This window comes from Phyllopteryx taeniolatus, chromosome 18 (assembly GCF_024500385.1).
Source record: "Phyllopteryx taeniolatus isolate TA_2022b chromosome 18, UOR_Ptae_1.2, whole genome shotgun sequence".
Lineage (NCBI taxonomy): Eukaryota > Metazoa > Chordata > Actinopteri > Syngnathiformes > Syngnathidae > Phyllopteryx > Phyllopteryx taeniolatus.
The window spans coordinates 2,769,032-2,790,180 of NC_084519.1; the positions used below are offsets into that span (position 1 = coordinate 2,769,032).

Here is a 21,149-nt window from a genome sequence, read left to right on the forward strand (position 1 = left end):
CATACTCCTCTTCTCCAGGTAGCGTTGGCTTTATGCCCGAGAAGAAGCGAAGTTTTCGATAGCATTGTCCGTCCATAGGCGGGGCTTGACATTTTTCCACAAGCAAAGAGATGGCATTGACAAGCTCTGTGTTCAAGTCAGGAACAGCGGGTGGGGCAGGCGTGGTCTTAAGCAAACCTGTCACATCATCTAAAGTATTTCCTTCACTGGCTAAGAATGATACTAGCTTGGATTGGAAACCTCTTTTCTCACTAGTCACATGGAAAGTCTGAAAATCAGGGACACTTACTACCCACAAGTCTGACGGGTCCCCAGCAACCAACTGTTCAGGTAAGTCAGTTTTAGTCATGTCATCTGTGGTCTCAACTAATACGGACTGATTGTTGTTTGTGGGTGTTAGACACCGTCCTCTGATTTTAGTGCGACCAAAAATTTTAACTTCCTCAAGTACCTTATAAATGTTCACATCAGTAACATCAAGAGAAACCCCACTAAGCACAATAGAATTCTTAACATCAATACCTTTGGCGTCACACCATTTGATTATTTGTTCGGACTCCATGTTTTGTTTTGAGTTTTTTTTTTTTTGGTTTTTTTTCAAAACCAGTCACACAAAACACACTCAGTATTGTGAATACAGTACTATTACAACCCCGGTCAACATTGACCGAATTTCTTCCTTTTTTTTTTTTTTTTTCCCTCTTTGCTCACCAATACACTAGTGAACAATAACAATCCCGGACGAGCCCTCACATGTAGCCCTCAAAGGCAGTACTCACAAAACCGTTGAAACCTCAGTTCACTGGGGAAAAGAAACCCTAACTCGTAGGAACGAGCCCTCAAAACGCTTCAGTAGGCACAGCGACTGGATCCCGTAGCGTCGAAGCGGCAGCCCGGTGGCGTTGAGCAGGCAGGACCCGTGGCTTTGAAATAGTAAATCCGTTCGCGTTGCCAACAGTCAAAAGTCCGTTCGCATTGAAAACAGTCCCAAAAATCCGTTCGCGTCGAAAAACCAGGTGCAGACCCCCCACGACCCACCTCCTTCCCCCAATCCCATTGGACCACCACCCCTTCAATCAATCATTAAAACAAAAAAAAAACCTGAAATGTTCACAGACCCCTCGGAACGCAGGACACCCCAGTATCCATCCACACAAAGAACCAAACAAACTTTTAACTAGTGTTCACAACAGCAATTCAAACAAATACAGTTCAACACATTTTATTCAGTACACTACACAAAGATTAACAACAACATTGTTGATTGTTTTTCTAGCTCCATCATGCAACATTTACCTAATCCTTAGTAGGATTTAGCAAGCAATATCGAAATCTGTGCTGCAGACTTCCCAGAGGTCAATGGCAGTCCATGAGCTGGGAGTTGGCTACTACTTTAATCGCTTGCATGCTCCCTACAGGGCCTGTATCTGTGCAGAACACCTTGGCAGAGGGAGACAGCTGGAGAAGCCAGTTTCCCTGATGTTGATAAATAGTGTTGGCACAGTTAACCCTTCACTTCACTCTGAGGAAATCAAATGAAACTAATCGTTTCCTCGCAGACATCTCCAGAGTTTTCTGTATGCTGCTGTCAGACTTTCTGTGAAGCATGAGGGGAAAGGCAATATAGACATAGTGACATGCATCATTTATTTAGTTAAGTGATTTTGTATTATAACCAGTTTCAGTGAAAAGCAATCAAGAGACACACTCAAGAATCAATAGTATGTAAATTATATACATTGTTGAATCATCTATCTGAAAAATATTGTGTTTTCAGTATTGATTACCTTCTTCAAATATTTTGTCACAGTGAACAGGTGACAGTGTGTCAACACTGATAAAACTCATAAAACATTTCCTCAATTCAGTTTTACAATTGAGAAATGCATAAACAACCTTGATGATTACCAAATCTGTCAGCCACAAATCCCCCCCCCCCCCCCCCCCCCCCCCCCCCCCCCCCCCCCCCCCCGCCCACACACACACACCACCCCGCCTGCACCCCACACACACCACTTTCTGATCAGGAAAGATGGAAAGAAGCCCCCCCCCCCCATCGACGAATATTTTATATTTTCCGTGGGTGCCCTTTTTGCGGCTTGATCACCTGCCCTCTCAAATCTCTGTGCACATGGCTGTGTGTATGTGTCTGTTCTGCTCAAATAAGATTGGCTTCCACCTCCGGGAGCAGTTATTTTGAGATTTGTGAAGCTCGTCATGGACTCAGCTTCCCAAACCAAATCCTGAAAGACTTGTAGCCTGACCTGAGTGAAACCTTAGCTTGTTTGTTGCCTGGTCTTTTTTTTTTTTTTTTTTTAAGTTGATCTCAAAGGGTTTTTGTTTCTGAATTTGTTAGATTGTGTGTGTATAATACATGTTTTTTCAAGATAGTTTGTTCGATTTTACCTTCATATTCGTATTTCCAACATATACCTTGTACAAAGCCACCACTGGTTATTTTCATCATAATCAATGTTCATTATAGGTCCCCTTTAATAAATTAATCCAATTTGTGGTTTAAGTAATGTTCTTCGTGTTCACCCTCACGAGACTAAAATGTAACTTATGTCAGCTGTACTGACTCAAATGCTGAATTTTTTAGCCAGCAAGACCAACCTCTTCAAGAGGTCTCAGCCCCCTTGTTTGGTACACAAAGTGGTTCAAACGGTAGCTTTCATACAAACTCAAACAAACAAAACTATCATAAAAATCACTTTCCAATTTGTTAACCTAACCTGTCAAATGAGAACACAGTCAACGGACTGTATCCAGTTCTCTATCACTAATGAGATTTTGCCAGTATCTTTTAAAGCAATGCAAATCCAAATGATTCCAAGTACACAAATCTCCAGAGTGTTGACCTCGTCGGCTGCGATCACACAGCACTAGCTGTTAGGTTACGGAAGATGAAGAATGGGAAAAACAAGTTTCCTATTTGTAGCTTATGATGACTGCAGTCCTGTGATATATGGAGAGCTAGAGTGTTAGCCAGTTCGGCAAGATGGAAAAAGAAGTGAAAAAAGAAGGAGGGATGAGGATCACCCACATAATCCCCCAGTGTGTGCATTGTGCAATGAAACAATAGAAACCGTGGAGTCAGGATGATGGATGAGGAGCCAGCGGGGGTTAATGAACACGTGGATCAATGCTGAGCCAAGCCAGTTATACACCAAACGCCACCTCCATTAACCTCCATTTCCTGGTGCCAAAAACTCTGTTGACTGCGTCATTGAGATTACAATCAATTGTAGCACCTATGAATTTCTTCCCACTTGATGTCTCACTAGGGCGCCTTGTCCACACGTTTCAGTTCAGTGAGCATGGCGGAAACTCCCACGGTGTGTATCAGGAGAAATCCATAAAGAACTACATTTACTGTACTGTGTTTTTTGTTCTGTAATTTATAAACGTGCATCTTCGGTGCAACACTCACTGCCTATGACATTTTACTTGATATTTGATGTGGTGCATCACATATCAAGTAATCTAATACTTTGGTTACCTCATATGAAGTGTATATACACTGCAAGTCCAAGTGCTCAATTCTAAATTCTATTTACACCGAAATTTTTAGTAGTGCTACCAACGAAGGAGTGCCAATTCGGATTCACTTGTGAGCCTGCTTGACAAAAAACCGAATCATTATTTTCACATTAGAATGAAACTGAATCAAAGTCCATATTTTATTTCCATATTTGATATGATCATATTTTTATCCACATTTTGAAGAGGCCTGGTTCTAATAAGAGGTTGTCTAATTTCATGGATAGTATTCTTTTCAATTAACACTGCCAAAATGACACACATCCGGATTGTGCCACTTGGGAGCATAAAATCGGAATTCTGACTCTTCAACCTTGTACTGTAAATCGAACCCTAGCCATGGATTCATCAATCCTGTATACTGCATTAAGTGCATAATACAACATATGGGGGATTTTTCAAACCTCAAAAATATGTTCAACACCGTGTTGAGGAAAAGCTCATTAATATTAAAAATGTATTTGTTTTATTTATTTATTTATTAATTTTTTGATCCAATAAACAACCAACGTGTTTTTGACTTGGCTCTCGAAATCAGATAGATAGATAGATAGATAGATAGACAGACGGACGGACGGACAGATCGACGGCAATAAAGTCCCTGCTAGTCGTAGTGAATGTAGTAAAGGAAAAAAATGCAACTACGACATCCATCCATTTTCTGAGCCGCTTCTCCTCACTAGGGTCACGGGCGTGCTGGAGCCTATCCCAACTGTCATCGGGCAGGAGGCGGGGTACACCCTGAACTGGTTGCCAGCCAATCGCAGGGCACATAGGAACAAACAACTATTCGCACTCACAGTCATGCCTACGGGTAATTTAGAGTCTCCAATTCATGCATGTTTTTGGGATGTGGGTGGAAACCGGAGTGCCCGGAGAAAACCCATGCAGGCACGGGGAGAACATGCAAACTCCACACAGGCGGGGCCGGGGATTGAACCCTGGTCCTCAGAACTGTGAGGCTGACGCTCTAACCAGTCGCCCACCATGCCGCCGCAACTATGACATTATGAGGGAAATTAATTGGACTTCATCTTTATTTCATTAATGATATTAAGACATAAATAATCCAGATGAAGACAGTGCAGACTGAGTGCACAAACCGCAACTTTGTTTTCTGTCGCTGTTTTCTGCCCTTTCAATTATGTCGTTCTTCATCTTTCATTGCCCTCAATCTGTTTTCCATGCTAGGGCTTCCCCAGCAAAAAAAAATCAACCAAACAAAAAAATAACTTCCCGCATTAAAATATGAATATATAATTTATTTTACAATGGAACACTCCTGTGGTTGTCCAGTTTAGAATCTGACCAAACGGTTTGTTAAAATTTTCACCACTTTCATCGTGAACACTAGATGTCAGTGGACTGCTCTTTCTCAGTCCTTGATTAGCCGAGCGTCATAAGATTAACTGCGGCAGTGTGTTTTGCTTTTTGGGGAGCTTTTTGCTTTACTTATTTCAAAAGGACCAGCCTCAAATAGATATTTAAAAAATGGAATGTCAGAAAAGGAAAATATAACAAGAAGCTCTGTTCAGGAAGGCATTCAGAGTCCGACATTAACCCTTATTGAGTGGCGGTCCTATCGGGCCACCATGAGCCAAGTTGTGGTGGCTCTGTCAGAACCAGTACTGGCCTTGTATATTTACAGTATAATATGTTGAGTTTTGGTGTGTTTTTTTTCTTTTCATATTTAGTGTCTTTATACTATATTAGTTAAGCCACTTTTAATAACATAGTACAATTGCATTCATGGCTACATATGACATATGTGCTAACCTCACTAAAATCAAGGCATTGCAATTGCACAAATATGAATGCTTCAAATAATAAATGAATTAAAAAAATATGAAAATATTTAATACTCCTGCACTCCCGCGACCCTTGTCAGGATAAGCGGCTCAGAAAATGGATGGATGAAAATATTTAGGCAGCACGGTGTGAACTGGTTACAGTGTCTGCCTCACAGTTCAGAGGACCGGGGTTCAATCCCTGGCCCCGCCTGTGTGGATTTTGCATGTTCTCCCCGTACCTGTGTGGGTTTTCTCCGGGCACTCCTTTCCTCCCACATCCCAAAAACAGGCATGGTAGGTTAATTGAAGACTCTAAATTGCCCGTAGGTATGAATGTGAGTGTGAATGGTTGTTTGTTTCTTTGCGCCCTGCGATTGGCTGGCCTCCTGCCCGATGATAGCTGGGATAGGCTCCAGCACTTCCATGACCCTTGTGAGGATAAGCGGCTCAGAAAATGGATGGTTGGATGAAAATATTTACTTAGCACTGACATTCCAACAACCCACAAAAAACTTTTTTTAATGAAGGCAACGGACCCCAAACCTTTTAGCATTGCTGAGCATTTCATGTGAAGACATTTTTGGTTATTTACACCACAGAGATAACCAGTGTTGCCACAGTTACCTTGAAAAAGTAACTTAGTTACTTTACTGATTACTTTAGTTTAAAAGTAACTTAGTTACTTTACTGATTACTTGATTTAAAAAGTAACTAAATTAGAAAAAAGTAACTTTTTAGTTACTTTCAGCAGCTGCCAAGTGGGAGGAATATCACTTATCTACAGTACAAAAAAAAACAGGCCCGGTCAGGCCAGCGTCTATAGGTAGGTCGTGGCCCGACACTGCACACTGGCTTCCATCGGGTCACCGTTAATGTCGAACGCTGGCACTCATAGTCAGATGGGTAACAGACCTGCCACCTGTTCATATTTTGTGTGTGTTACACATTTTCACCTCGAAGTACACTGATACGATTTAGTGCTCAAAAGGTTTCAATAACGTTCTGCAGAACCCTAGTCAGCACCAGAGTGTATAGACTGTTGAAAAGCATAAAGTCACACAAATGTACACCAATAAATAGAAATTAATTAATTAGAAATTAGGAAGCAGACAATTTATCTAGTGCTCTAGCTGGACAACTAACATACATTGACAATTACATTTATCATGTCTCTCAAACCGTAGGAATGTGATTTTCTTGTCCATGATATCGTGCAGTCAGCACGATAAAGCAAGATCTCTTGCCAGTCATAATGTTAACTTTGCACTTAAGAGATAAAAAGGATGTCTGTTGAAGATAATGTGAAAAACATCTGAACAAATCAGAGGTTAACCAATGTCCCAGAATGGAATGCGTTCAACCGTAGAACTTCCCTAATTGCTGTCTTTCTTAGCTAATTTTTTCCTTCCCAAAAAGTTTGACCTTCATTTTAAATTCTGCTCCACTCATCCATCAATGAATCCAGATACGCCACAGTGAGAAATCTTTGTAGTCTAAATGGCCTTTCTTCCTTTGCTTATCCATCATTCCAAAAGGTTATGTTAAAGGTTCTGCTAGTTTATTTCCTTCAGCTCTCTTATCTATTCTCGTGTGTTGTTCTCAGCGCCGGTCTTCTGTAGCTTCACTCGGCTTTTGCAGCCATTTCTGTATTACATGTTAACAGCATTCAAGATCAGAGAAACAGTACTTTATTTAAAAAGATCCCATGACAATGACAAACCACCTTTAATTGTAACTTTTCTCCTTTAAGTTTTTTAAACTTCTCCTGCTGCTCCTTTAGTTCTTTAAACTAGTTCCACTTAACTAGTAGATCTTTATTTGCCTATGTGCTTCTTACATGTCCTGATTAGTGTCCCACTTGTGTGAAGTCTCTCACATGGTTCTGTCTTTGGCACAGTCCTGTTTTCTTATGTGTTCACCTTGGGTCATTTGGTCAAGGGACATGATATATTTTGTATGCCAATAATACATAGGTCAGCTTCTTGGCCAAATCTAATAAGAACTGTTAAACCTCCATAATTGATGAGCTCCTGTCACTGCAATCACCCATTGAAACGGTCATCAACACCTACTACTGCAATTTACAATTGGCTTCCTGCAAAATTCTGAACAATCTATATGGTAATACCCTTATCCTTTGATATTTGTTTTCTTCTTGTTTTAAGACACCTGTAATGCAAACTATGCCCTGCGGTTGGCTGGTAACCAGTCGAGAATGTACTCCGCCTCTAACCCAAATCCACCGAGGATAGGCTCCAGCTCACCCGTGACCCTAATGAGGACAGGTGGTATGGGAAATGGATGGATGATAACCCAAACTAATGGTGAAAACAACATAAACAGAATTCTGCCAGTCTTGGCAAAAAAATATCGACCCTTCTTCCCAGTGGCATTTTAATATGAAAAAGGTGGAAGGACACCAAATACCAGGAACACTTAAGTACTCTCTTTTCATGTCTGTCTAATGCCTACATTAGGGTGACCAGCCATTCACTTTTTGGAACACCCAAAAGGTGTCCTGTCAAAATTTGAAAATCACTTGTGACATCAATAGTGCTGTCCGGATTGTTTCACCACTGCTTTTGTGGCTGTCTTTTAAACCTTTTGACTGAAAAAAGCAGCTACAGTACTTACAACTTGTGAAGCCCTTTCCATTTCTCCCTAACTATAAAAATGTAATACAATTAATATTTTAGTGTACACCTATCTGTTGTAGTGTTGTTGTAAATAAATCTCTTCCTCAGCATTTCATCCAAGATGGGCACTCCTGCCTTGTGCCTATTAAAACCTCAAATACACATGAGGCTCTACTTCTTGAATAGGAAAACAGGGTTTGCATCATCATGGGAACACCACAAACACAGCAGCAGCCGGTTGAGTGTTATGGTTTTTAAGTGTGAATGATTAGTCTTACAGCACCTTGGTTAAATTGACCAATACCCTGTTCTCGTCAAAATCTCTAGGTGTACAAAAAGGTGTGTGTGTGTCTTCATGTTGGAGGTGCTGGGCAGCAGCTTTGCATTTGATGACTTTGGTGAGATGCAAACATCCATCCATCCATCCATCCATTTTCTGAGCCGCTTCTCCTCACTAGGGTTGCGGGCGTGCTGGAGCCTATCCCAGCTATCATCGGGCAGGAGGCGGGGTACACCCTTAACTCGTTGCCAGCCAATCGCAGGTCACATACAAACAAACAACCATTCGCACTCACATTCACACCTACGGGCAATTTAGAGTCTCCAATGAATGCATGTTTTTGGGATGTGGGAGGAAACCGGAGTGCCCGGAGAAAACCCACGCAGGCACGGAGAGAACATGCAAACTCCACACAGGCGGAGCTGGGGATTGAACCCTGGTCCTCAGAACTGTGAGGCTGACGCTCTAACCAGTCGTCCACCGTGCCGCCCAGATGCATACAATAGATGTATGTTGGCTATAAAACCCACTCATCCACCTCACTATTTTACACTGCAGCAGACTCTGATTTTACATATTGTGGTAGAATCGAAAAGGTGTTTTCTATTCATGCGAACTCTTGAAACACAATTTTCAGACTACTGTTACAATCTTGAAAGTCTTAAATCAAAATGTTTTCCACCTGTTTTATCTCAGGATGTGTACAGTCAAATGTGTTAGTGCTCCCTGAATGCCATATTTGATCTAGTCTGCTATGTTCCAATGTCTCACTGATCTTCATCCTCCCTACTGAAGATTGTTCTTTCTGAGCAAGACAAATCTGCTGATGCAATCAAGAAAACTGGGAATTAGGGCATATCCCACTTGGAATCTACAAGGACAGAGCTTAAAACATTCCCAGCAAATTAAAGGGACCATAAAAAATAATAACAATAACACATGGCTTGGTACACAAACCTATCCTTCATTTGTATTCACCAACCAGTACAGGGGTGTACCCTGCCTCTCACCCAAAGTCAGTTGGGATAGGCAACCCGAGTGAGGCTATGCGGTATCAAAAATAGATGGATGGTTGGATGGTTGGATGGATGGATGGATGGATGGATGGATGGATGGATGGATGGATGGATGGATGGATGGATGGATGGACGGACGGATGGGGAGGGGGGTTGGCAGCATGACTGTAAAATCAACATGAATTATTATTCAGCAATTGTGTTACTTTCTCAGCTAAGGGAAAAATGTGGACTATGATCTGCAAACAAGTCATGAATAGTACCACTGCAAATTTACTCTAATCTGATTGATCATACACAGTGTTACTGGGAAGAGTGTGTGTGTGTGTTTGTGTGTGGTTTTCTAAGAATGGGAAAAAGAATAACCTTATACAGATTGCTAAGTAAACCCAAACATACGTAGGATCAATGATAATAATCAAATGAGTACACAAATGATACCGTATCCATCAAGAACTCTGTTAAGTTAACAACATTTACACAGTTAACATAATACTTCCTGTATTACGCTCTTGTTCTGAAAGACAAAGCAAACAAATTCCGGTAGCAGAGGGAGCGGAAGTAGCTGATTTAGCGAACAATACACGGTAACTTTCACTTATTAATATCACATAAAACACTGTAATAATGCATTCTGGTGCAACAAGTAATGGCTAATGCCAACAAGACATTTAAAGTATACTTGTGTCACTGCTCACTTTGTCATTGACGCACGCAGCCAAATGATACTTATAATGTTATAAGCATGCTTCTGACACACCAATTGCTACTGCAGCCACCGTGACGTCACTGCCCATACACAAGCCATGTGAACTGGACTGCTTGAATAATAAATATACACATGAACACTCATGTAATAAATGTTCAAGACAACCAAATTATAAAGATGAAAGAAAAGATTATCCCTGACAATGAATGACTTTGCGGTATCGTTAGCATGTGATAACCCAACCAAGATACAAATCTTTTCCACTTGCCACATTGCAAGCACCTCACATCCACAATGAATGGACTGGCTGACTACGGACTGTGCTCTGTGACGTGAAGAGTGGCTTATACCCATACTATTACTCTGAGAACCTCCGATCTCGTCTGAGCTTCGATAGGTCCACAATATGCGACCCAGAAGCCACCTATTGGAGTACCATTGATCCATGGAGAATCAGGTTGAAATTGGTCTGTGACCTGCTTTAAGTTTGAAATCCATGAAGTGTGTTGATTGTATGCAATAGCCAAGGAAAGGCCAAAGGCAGGAAAGTGAGCCAATCAGTTTCAGGCGTCATTGTGTGACCTAGTTACGCTATATTCTTGTTTGGTACCCACCCACTAAACTCAACTTTGGAAAATGGCTGACAACGCACCGACGTCTTATGGAAAGCTAAAACTTGTACTTTGCATCACCCGCCAACCTCAGAGGAGTTGAGGAATAAATGCCTTCAATTTATTTTCGGACAAATTCCCAAGTATTTCAGAACCAGAATTGTGCTGTGTCGGCACATTTCGTGGAGGATAACTTCGAATACTCCGCGGAGTACAGCCAAACTTGGAGTTGGGCCAGCAACACGCAGGTTAGCCACCTCTCCACAAGTACTTTTATGAACACAAATCAAACATATTCTCAATAATTTTGACTGGTTAGAGCGTCAGCCTCACAGTTCTGAGGTGCGGGGTTCAATCCCCGTCCCCGCCTGTTTGGAGTTTGCATGTTCTCCCCGTGCCTGTGTGGGTTTTCTCCGGGCACTCCGGTTTCCTCCCACATCCCAAAAACATGCATTAATTGGAGACTCTAAATTGCCGTAGGCACGCCTGCGACCCTAGTGAGGAGAAGCGGCTCAGAAAATGGATGGTATGGATGGACATTAGCAGCACATTTGGACAACGCTCGACAGTCAAAGTAGCCTCTGCAGCTACAAATTGCTACTGTATCTCTTTCAGGTCAGAGTCAGGCTTTATCTTGGCGACGAGAATAATTACTATTGCGACAACACATCATCAGTCGGGTAAAATTAACCTCTCTCACGGCAGTCTGAACCGAGCTCATGTTCCAGCTACAATCCACCCCTTGGTGAATTCTGCTTCCAAATGATAGGCAGAGCTGACATCGAAGGATCAAAAAGCGACCCGGCAAGCATGATGAAACCTGCCGATATATACAGGAGCCTACTACCAATCACACCAAATCTGGTTTCCACATTCAAATAAAGAGGAGAGCGATCCAATCAGACCAAAGCTTATTTACATATCAAATATTAATGAGAATTCCACCACTTTTCCGTGGTTGAGGAGGAAGGATTTCACAAGGTATGAGAGAATTTGGAACCCCAGTACAATGTCCCCAGCAGCCACTACTTTGCAGATGTTTCCCTCCCAGCTACAGTAGGTGTGATATGGCATCTGCACACATTCATCATCTGATTGATTGTGCTTTACCATGGAAATAGGGACCCAAAAAGTTGTGGCCTATTGCTGAGAGAGAATGTAATTTTCCCGGTGTGCCCAGCGTAACACTGGCTAGACAGTCTCTATATCATGTCTGCACCAGAGGACTTCCCCATCTCACAGATGGTGCCAGAGGATCGTTTGGCACACTTTCAGCTTTAATGACACATGGAGGACATTAGAGATTCCTGGTACACGGGAAGAGAATTACTCAAGCGGAGTTGGCCTAGTGAAGCGTTGAGCAGTAGAGCTCAAGGGAGGTTGCAGTTCACCTTGTATGTTAATTACAACGGCTTCATAATTGTTTTTGTGAGCTCCCCTGTGGCCGACTGGTCTTGTTTCTTGTGCAATGAACAGACAGATTCTTTCAATGACTGCATCTTGTATTGTATTTTTTTTTAACAATCTGCTGTGTGCTGCTTTACCCAATACTGCCGGAACAGTTCAAATTCCCCCATGGGGATCAATAATTCAATACATCACAATTCCTTATCGCCCCTAGCATTACTACTGTTAATGAAACTATTGTGATCCACATTGTCTCTCTTGCTGTCTGTCTTAATCCAACCAGTCAAGTCAGATGGCCACGACACACTGTTCTGTTTAAGTTTTCTGCCTATTGAAGGGGAGTTCCTTACTTCCATGACTAAACTGCTCTCACATTTTTTATTATAATATTTCATTGTCATTATTTAACTTTTGTCCTTTTAAAGGTGACTCATCAGGGGTGGGGCGGCACTCTAGCATCCTCAATTGACCAGCCACTACTGACTGATCCTATTGGATTTACTTACCAATCTGTATTTAGTCATTTTCTCTCTTAGAACACCACACACGCACGCATGCACACACGCATAGCTCACCCTGTCAAACATCATTGATCAATACAATTGCTCTCCCAAATAGTAAGACTTGAAAATGCATGGTCACTTTTTCACAGACGTTGGGCCAAAAACACCTGAAGAGATTTGTTTCCTAAATATGTACATTATGCAACATTTAATTGTATCTTTAACATTGCACATTATATCTCCTTTATATAAATTGATCATTATCCAGCCATCCATCCATTTTCTACACCATTTATCCTCACTGGAGTTGCGGGTATGAAGGAGCCTATCCCAGCTATCTGTGGGCGAGAGATGGGGTACTCCCTGAACCGGTTGCCAGCCAATCGCAAGGCACATATAAACAACCATTAGCACTCACGTTAATACCTACGGCTAATTTAGAGTCTTCAATTAACCTTCCATGCATGTTTTTGGGATGTGGGAGGAAACCGGAGTACCTGGAGAAAACCCATGCAGGCACGGGGAGAATATGCAAAGTCCACACAGGCACGGCCAGGATTTGAACCCTATACCCTCAGAACTGTGAGGCAGTCGTCCACCGTGCCGCCTTCATTATATATAGAAAAATATAAAACCCTTTTTTTTTTTTTTTTTTTTTTTTTTTTTTTTTTAAATGGTGTCAGAACTACTTAAAAAAACGTATTAATTCCCTGATAGCATTCCTGCAAAGCTACTCTGGAGATTTAACATGAACATATTTTCTAAAGACTTTCTCCTGTCTCCTGTTTGCAATTACACAACAATGACTTTGTCTGTATACCCCATATTATTAATTTCCTCTCACAGTCATTACAATTATTTTTAATTATTATTATTTTATAATGAATTTAATTTGTTAGACCATGTACCCTCTCTCATTGATTTACATGATTTAAAAAGTGAATGTAAAAATCACTGTAAGAACCCAACAATTCTAGGATTTAACAATATTATTCACATTCTTCTTTTTGAGTAATTTAATTATGCATGCTCTTGCCTTTCGTAAAAATGCATTTGAAAGTTGGCCAAAAGGTCCAGCGTCTGTGTGAAAATAACAGTCACGGCAGACTCATCTTATTTTCAGTGACCTAAAAGTTCCCTATTCATTTTACTTCCAATGCAGTTTTATCTGTGGGCTGTTTTCATTACTTCATGTCTATGTTGGTATAATTTATGGCTTGCTTTGAATGTTTTTCAATGCACACACATTTTAAGAAATTTACTGCAGGCATTAAAGCTTAAGGTTCTAAGGCTCCAGGACACCCTAGGTCGCAGTTTCATGATCGACTTTGTGGTTGTGTCGTCGGACTTGCGGCCACATGTCTTGGACACTCGGGTGAAGAGAAGGGCGGAGCTGTCAACTGATCACCACCTGGTGGGAAGTTAGCTCCGATGGTGGGGGAAGATGCGTATTGTGAGGGTCTGCTGGGAACGTCTGGCGGAATCCCGTCAGGAGGAGTTTCAACTCCCACCTCCGTCAGAACTTTGCTCATGTTCCGGGGGACATGGAGTCCGAGTGGACCATGTTCCGCGCCTCCATTGCTGAGGCGGCCGACCGGAGCTGTGGCCGTAACGTGGTTGGTGCCTGTAGTGGCGGTAATCCCCGAACCCGGACACAAACGGTGAGGGATGCCGTCAACCTGAAGAAGGAGTCCTATCGGGCCTTTTTGGCATGTGGGACTCCTGAGGCAGCTGATGGGTACTGGCTGGCCAAGCGGAATGCAGCTTTGGTGGTCGATGAAGCAAAAACTCGGGCATGGGAGGAGTTCTGTGAGGCCATGGAGAAAGACCTCCGGGCGGCTTCGAGGAAATTCTGGTTCACTATCCGGCGTCTCAGGAGGGGGAAGCAGTGCACTGACCTCGACTCGGGACGTAGTGAGCCGGTGGGGAGAATACTTCGAAGACCTCCTCAATTCCACCGACACGCCTTCCCATGAGGGAGCAGAGTCTGGGTTCTCTGAGGCAGGCTCTCCTATCTCTGGGGTTGAGGTCACCTAGGTGGTTAAAAAGCTACTCGGTGACAAGGCGCCGGGGGTGGATGAGATTCGCCTGGAGTTCCACAAGCCTCTGGATGTTGTAGGGCTGTCCTGGTTGACATGCCTCTGCAACATCGCGTGGATATCGGGTACAGTGCCTCTGGATTGGCAGACTGGGGTGGTGGTGGTCCCCCTTTTTAAGAAGGGGGACCAGAGGGTGTGTTCCAACTACAGGGGGATCAAACTCCTCAGCCTCCCTGGTAAGGTCTATTCAGGGGTGCTGGAGAGGAGGGTCCGTCGGGAAGTTGAATCTCAGATTCAGGAGGAGCAGTGTGGTTTTCGCAAGGGCCGTGGAACAGTGGACCACCTCTACACCCTCGGCAGGGTCCTCGAGGGTGCATGGGAGTTCTCCCAACCAGTCTACATGTGTTTTGTGGACTTGGAGAAGGGAAGAATGGAACGGGAGATCGACAGGCGGATCGGTGCAGCGTCGGCAGTGATGCGGACTTTGTATCGATCTGTTGTGGTGAAGCAGGAGCTAAGCCGAAAGGCGAAGCTCTCGATTTACCGGTCGATCTACGTTCCTACCCTCACGTATGGTCATGAACTGTGGGTCGTGACCGAAAGAACAAGATCCAGGATACAAGCGGCTGAAATGAGTTTTCTCGGTAGGGTGTTTGGGCTCTCCCTTAGAGATAGGGTGAGAAGCTCGGTCATTCGGGAGTATCTCAAAGTTTAGCCGCTGCTCCTTCACATCGAGAGGAGCCAGATGAGGTGGCTGGGGCATCTGATTCGGATGCCTCCTGGACGCCTCCCCGGTGAGGTGTTCCGCGCACGTCCCACCGGGAGGAGACCCCGGGTACGACCCAGGACACGCTGGAGAGACTACGTCCTTCGGCTGACCTGGGAACGCCTCGCGATCCCCCCGGAAGAGCTGGATGAAGTGGCTGGGGAGAGGGAAGTCTGGGCGTCCCTGCTAAAGCTACTGCCCCCGCGACCTGACCTCGGATAAGCGATGGATGGATGGATGGATGGATGAATGGATGGATGGATGGATGGATGGATAGATGGATGGATGGATGGATGCTAAGTGCTGCCACCACCAGCCAAATTTGAAGTCGTGTGAATGTATATGATAAAAAATCACACACAAACTGATGGAGGGGTGTCTGCCAAACAGGTTTGACCGAAGCCAACATTCCCAGCTTTCGGCAGGTGTCTAGTTTAGATGTGCACAGCGTGGCTCTGCAGCATGCTTCCACAGCCCGCCATTATATTCCCACAGCCGCTACCTAATTATGTTTCCTCTCAGTGCGGAGCCTAATCTTATTATGCTGCTATATGTCAGTGTGAGTGGGAATCTGTGGAGAAGGCATCACCACTCTTTCTGCAGTCTTAAGCAGAATACACAATCAAGCCCCTCACAACGTGGATCATTGTTGTACCTTCCAGATAATATTGTCATGGTCTGTGATTTGGTTTCGATTGTTTGGTTTTGCTTCATCTCTTCCTGTGTTCCATTTTTTTCATGTCTTGTGTGCTCATTTAGTTATTGTGTCCACCTGTTCTCGTCAACCCTTCTACCTTGTGTCGACCAATCAGCTCCCTCCAGCCGCTCATGTCTTGTCCAGGTGTTCTTCCTTGTCTCGTCAGTCTGTTTGTATTTAGTCCCCTGGTTTCTTTTGGTTCTTGTCACTTCATTGTCATTTTAGTATGTTAGTGTCACATGTCGAAGTTGTTATATCACTAGTCATGTCTTGTTTTCTTTTGTTACTTTGCATTTGGATTGTTGTATTTAGAGTTTTCCATGATCCTCGTTTTCTTTAGTTTTTTGGAAATGAAGACATTTCTGGAGACTCCTGCTTTGCTTCCCTGCACTTGGGTCCTCCATGTTTTGCCTTGCCCTCAAAGAACCCTCATTGTGACAAATATGTCCAGTTGTAAACAAAATAATACTGGTGGGAATGGTCTGCTTTCTGTCCCTTATTTATGAAACAGCAGCGATATGGGATCGTAACTTTAGAGGTGATGTGCCCCCAATTAGAATGTAATGCAAGTAACTTTCTTTTAACAATTAAAAAACAACCAACATTGATAATGACTGACATACTTTTGATAAAATACGTTAAAAAATCAATAGTGTAATATTGTGCATGTCAGGGGTGGGGAATATGGCCTTAGTCTGTTTTTGTTTTTTTTCCACAAAAAAAATTTCATTATATTAATGGAGTTTTCCAATTTACTTGTAGAATAAGCAAATAACATTTAAAACTTTTTTTTTTTACAGAAAATGTGACAAATTGTTACTCTTGAAAATAAGTTAAAATAAATTGTTCCCATTTGGGGAAAAAAAAATATGTTGTCAAAACATACTGTATGGAAAGAATAAATGAATAAATTATAAATGAACAAATTAATAAATTAAATGAATAAATGAACATTCTAAATGTTCAACAATTTAACATAATCAAATGAGTTATCAAATTGAACGGCTTGGCTAATCCATATTACTTTGTTTTTGAAGAGAAACACCGCAACCCCTCCAGCTCTCTCACACTCTATTCTCATTTAGAGTTGTACAAGTGAGGGAAAGCAACCTCAGCAAATAATTTGCGGCTTGGAAACACACAGCTCACATCAAAAGTTTCCAGCATGTCGATAAATCTCCATTTTTTTGCAATGGGCACCGTGTCTTTGGCATTATTTAGTGCGATTGATTCTCTAATTGCCTTCTAATGGGCACCTTTATTGTCATATGGAACACAATATGAAAATGATTCCATCCATGTCTGTTTCTTAGTAGGAAGTAAAGTTGCGAGTGGTCACTCCATATAGCAATATTAACATCATCATCATCATAGTTATATCGCTAATTTGACAATATTTACTGTGTTTTTGTAAGTTAGCTCCACACTGCAACCATACTGTGAGTGCAAGTAGTGCATATCAGCAGGGATTTGCTTTGAACTACAGAACAAAGATTTTTTTTTAAAAACAAATAACTTGTGAAATAGTCCTTGTGCATGCAAATATTGTATATTCAACCTTTCCCCCCACCGACCTCAGTTAATTTATGTGCACATTACAATGACACTTTGAAAATGAATCTCATTATTCAGATGTACTTATTTAGTTCCTTAGAATACGAGTGTAACTGTGTGAGAATTGCAGAGTTAATTAAAATCACATTTTAGGCTGTGTTATATTTATCTGGACCAAAGCACATGGTGTGTTTAGAATCACACGTTTAGTCCTGGATCTCTTGGTGTTCACACTGGCATTTTCATCATTGGACCAAGGCTGCCAGTATAAACATATGCTTAAAGTCACAATCAGACTGGACAGCATATTGTTATTCAAGACAGAGTAATAATGCTGTTTGCTGGGTTACATTTGTTTATTGTGGGATTTTTACAAGCAGAAATGTCGCAAAGACATTCTAGAATGTATTTTAAAAAGCACTGCGAGTTCCTCTGTTGCCCACACACACACACACACACACGCAAACTTTCTGTCATCAATTCCACTCAAATTGTTTTGATATTTGAGCTGCATTAATTTAAGTCCATGTTAGAATTGTACAAACTCTATTAACCCCTAACTTTATTTCGGGTTAATCATCTGTTTGAATGTGATTGCTTAATTCTAAACAAATTTATACGAGGGTGTGTGCACTTGTGCAACCACGTTATCTCAATTGTTTATTTTTACTTCCCCTCTCTATTTTTTGTTCTTCAATTGAGTTGTACAGGTTAGAGATTAACTAATGATTAATCTTGCCTTTGTGTCATTTTTGAATATACCAAAAACCTGCCATTTGAACAGGGGTGTGTAGACTTTTTATATCCTCCGCAGCTTCCCTTCACCTTCTTTGTTAACAGTTGTTTTATTGACAGTGTTGATTTTATTAACAGAAATAAATACACAAGTTAAAAATATAGTTTTTCTTGATTGTATGAATAACATAATGTCAGACAATATACTGTATAATACTATTACCAGATATGTAATAATAATAATAAAAGTGCTGTGATGAAAATGTACTGTAAGTCTGTAAGACCTACCAGTATTATTTTATTTTTATTTTTTGCTAAACATATGGGTCATTTTCATATTATTTGATCAATAACGACAAAGACAACCCACTGAATTTCCTGTTATAAATCACTTAATTTCACTGATGTATTTGGATTATTGGTGACTGTTATCATTCATTCTCTCATCATCAGTTCCGCTTCTCCTCACAAAGGTCGGCGGGCGTGCTGGAGCCTATCCCATCTATCTTCGGGCGGGAGGCGGGGTACAACCTGAACCGGTCGCCAGCCAATCGCAGGGCACATATTAACAAAAAAAAAGCCATTTGCACATACAATCACACCTATGGGCAATTTAGAGTCTTCAATCACCCTAGCATGCATGTTTTTGGGATGTGGGAGGAAACCCACCCAGGCACGGGGAGAACATGCAAACTCCACACAGACGGGGGCCGGGATTTGAACCCTGGTCCTCAGAACTGTGAGGCAGATGTGCTAACCAGTCGTGCACTGCGCCGCCATGTTATCATTCAGACATCGATAATAGTTTATAAGAAAAAAATAAATATTCAAATGTTTTTCAAAGTCTTTAGTATTTGTAACATGTTTTGTGAAGCTGCTAATTACACTTTTGAATTTATAGGATTTGTCTCCTATTGCTTAATATGAAATTGCATCTTAGTGTCTTCAGAGTTCCTTTTTTTTTTGCTTTTTTTTTTTTACAATTTTTTTAATTTTTTTTTATTTTTACAAATTGTCCGTCTTTGTCACTCAGTTGTCTTTACTGCCCATGCTACTGGAAAGAGCCTCATCATATTGTTGCAATACACTCGAGGGATCTGTGAGCTGAAGTGCCAGGATGAGGCAGTCATTTTGCATTCACACAATAGCAGACCGCAAAATAAATTGTTATTTGTGAGATATGTATGAATTTGAGAAGGTGTCATAACTATTGCATGTCTGTACCATTATTACAACTGTTTAAAGACACGCGGTTAGTTGGTTTAATGAGTAGTAGGGATCATTCTGCACTTGTATCTGCAGAGTTCGAAAGGCAACACATGTAAATTGTGCAACTCACGTGATTTTTATGAAGCTGTCTGCCTTTACAGTTAGCCAATAAGTGTGCCTTTATTATGAATGCCTACAATTTTAAATCTTCCATCCTCTTTTTGAGAATAGGACTTTAAGTGTGGCTGTTTCAACACGGGATATATTTACCCATATAAAACCCAGGCGACATAAAAACAAAAATTGATGCATTATTATTATTTTTTTTTTTGTTTCTAACAAGTGCGTTTACCGTTATTGATCCAATGATATTAAAATGACCCATATACATGTATTAATACAGTGTAGGCTATATTTTTACTTGCTGCGGCCATTCAGTTCTGCTTATTGTTTACAATTCATTGAACAGGATATAATATCTGATCGGTGTGAATTTACAAAAGGTCGATCATGATGGAGGTGTGGACCACCTGCCATTCATTATATTATTCAAGATGTCGTGATGCAGTCAATCATTTCTACACTGCATGGTGATGTGGAGCCGAGGATGGATCTGTGCGTACGTGCGCGTGCGTGCGGCCGCAGGACTCCCGAATAGATCGCGGAAGATTGCTGATCTATTGATTTAAGATGCTGCGTCGTGTTGCAACCTGCATTAAGCCGAAGCCCGATTGCATGAAACACAATTAGGGGTCAAATTATGACAATAGGAATAAACATGCGACAATGAGAGCTGATACAGGTGTGCACCAGTCACTGTATTAAAAAAAAATTACTCCGCACATTGTATATGTCCCACGGATATTAAGTGCATCTTACATGAATTGAAGTGTGTTGATAGGCTGCAGTGGAAGAGAACATTACATCTAAAAATGAACCACATCTAATGTACTTACATGCCATATTGCGAAGAAGATGAGAGACACGCAGAGGACCAGAGACAGCATATAGCAGAAGGCAGCAAAAGTGAACATAATTGGGAAGGAAAACGACGGGTAATTCCCCAGAAAAAAAGGACGATCCCATTAAAAAAAAAAAAAAAAAAAGAGGGCTGTGGTGAACAATAAAGTTGTCACGCTGCCACGAGAAGGCGAGGTGGTACCGGCACCACGACTTCGCCCATATCAAGGAATAAAATGCAGAAAAATAAATAACATGGGGGGGGGGGGGGAGAATAATAATAATAACAATAAAAGAAAAAGCTCACAGCGGCGCCTCCACTGCGTCTCCCCACGCAATGATGTTGCGACTCAGAAATCCAAACTGGTTCGAGATCAGCCCACAGCGGTGTTCGCCGTCTTGGCTGCAAGGCTCGTGTCTCCAGAGGAAGGTTGTTGGGAGATATGCAAAAAAAAAAAAAAGCGTTTGAGAGCACATCATACGCAAGATCGCGAACAGGTGGATTGACAAGAGCACCCAGGGCGTGTGCACGCGCAAAAATACTTCATTTCACTCTATATTATTATTAGTATTATAATAGTGTATTAGTGTGTGTGTGTGTGTGTGTGTGTGTGTGTGTGCGTGTGTGTGTGCGTGTGTTACCTTTTGGAAACGCTTTTTTTTTTTATCTTGAACGTTTGCTTGTGATTGATTT

At 41.8% G+C, this 21,149-nt stretch overlaps 1 protein-coding gene across 2 annotated transcripts in view; it reads right to left on the minus strand.

Moving 5' to 3' along the window:
- The window catches only part of cnih3 (cornichon family AMPA receptor auxiliary protein 3), a 111,007-nt gene extending 90,288 nt beyond the window's left edge, over positions 1-20,719 (minus strand). Inside the window, exon 1 of one of the 2 annotated variants that reach the window (XM_061754842.1) lies at positions 20,452-20,719. In XM_061754842.1, the coding sequence (XP_061610826.1) occupies positions 20,452-20,529 (78 nt within the window). In that variant the 5' untranslated portion in view covers positions 20,530-20,719. The remainder of the gene's footprint in view (positions 1-20,451) is intronic. The other variant, XM_061754841.1, reaches the window with a different exon arrangement.
- Positions 20,720-21,149: the final 430 nt, after the last annotated feature.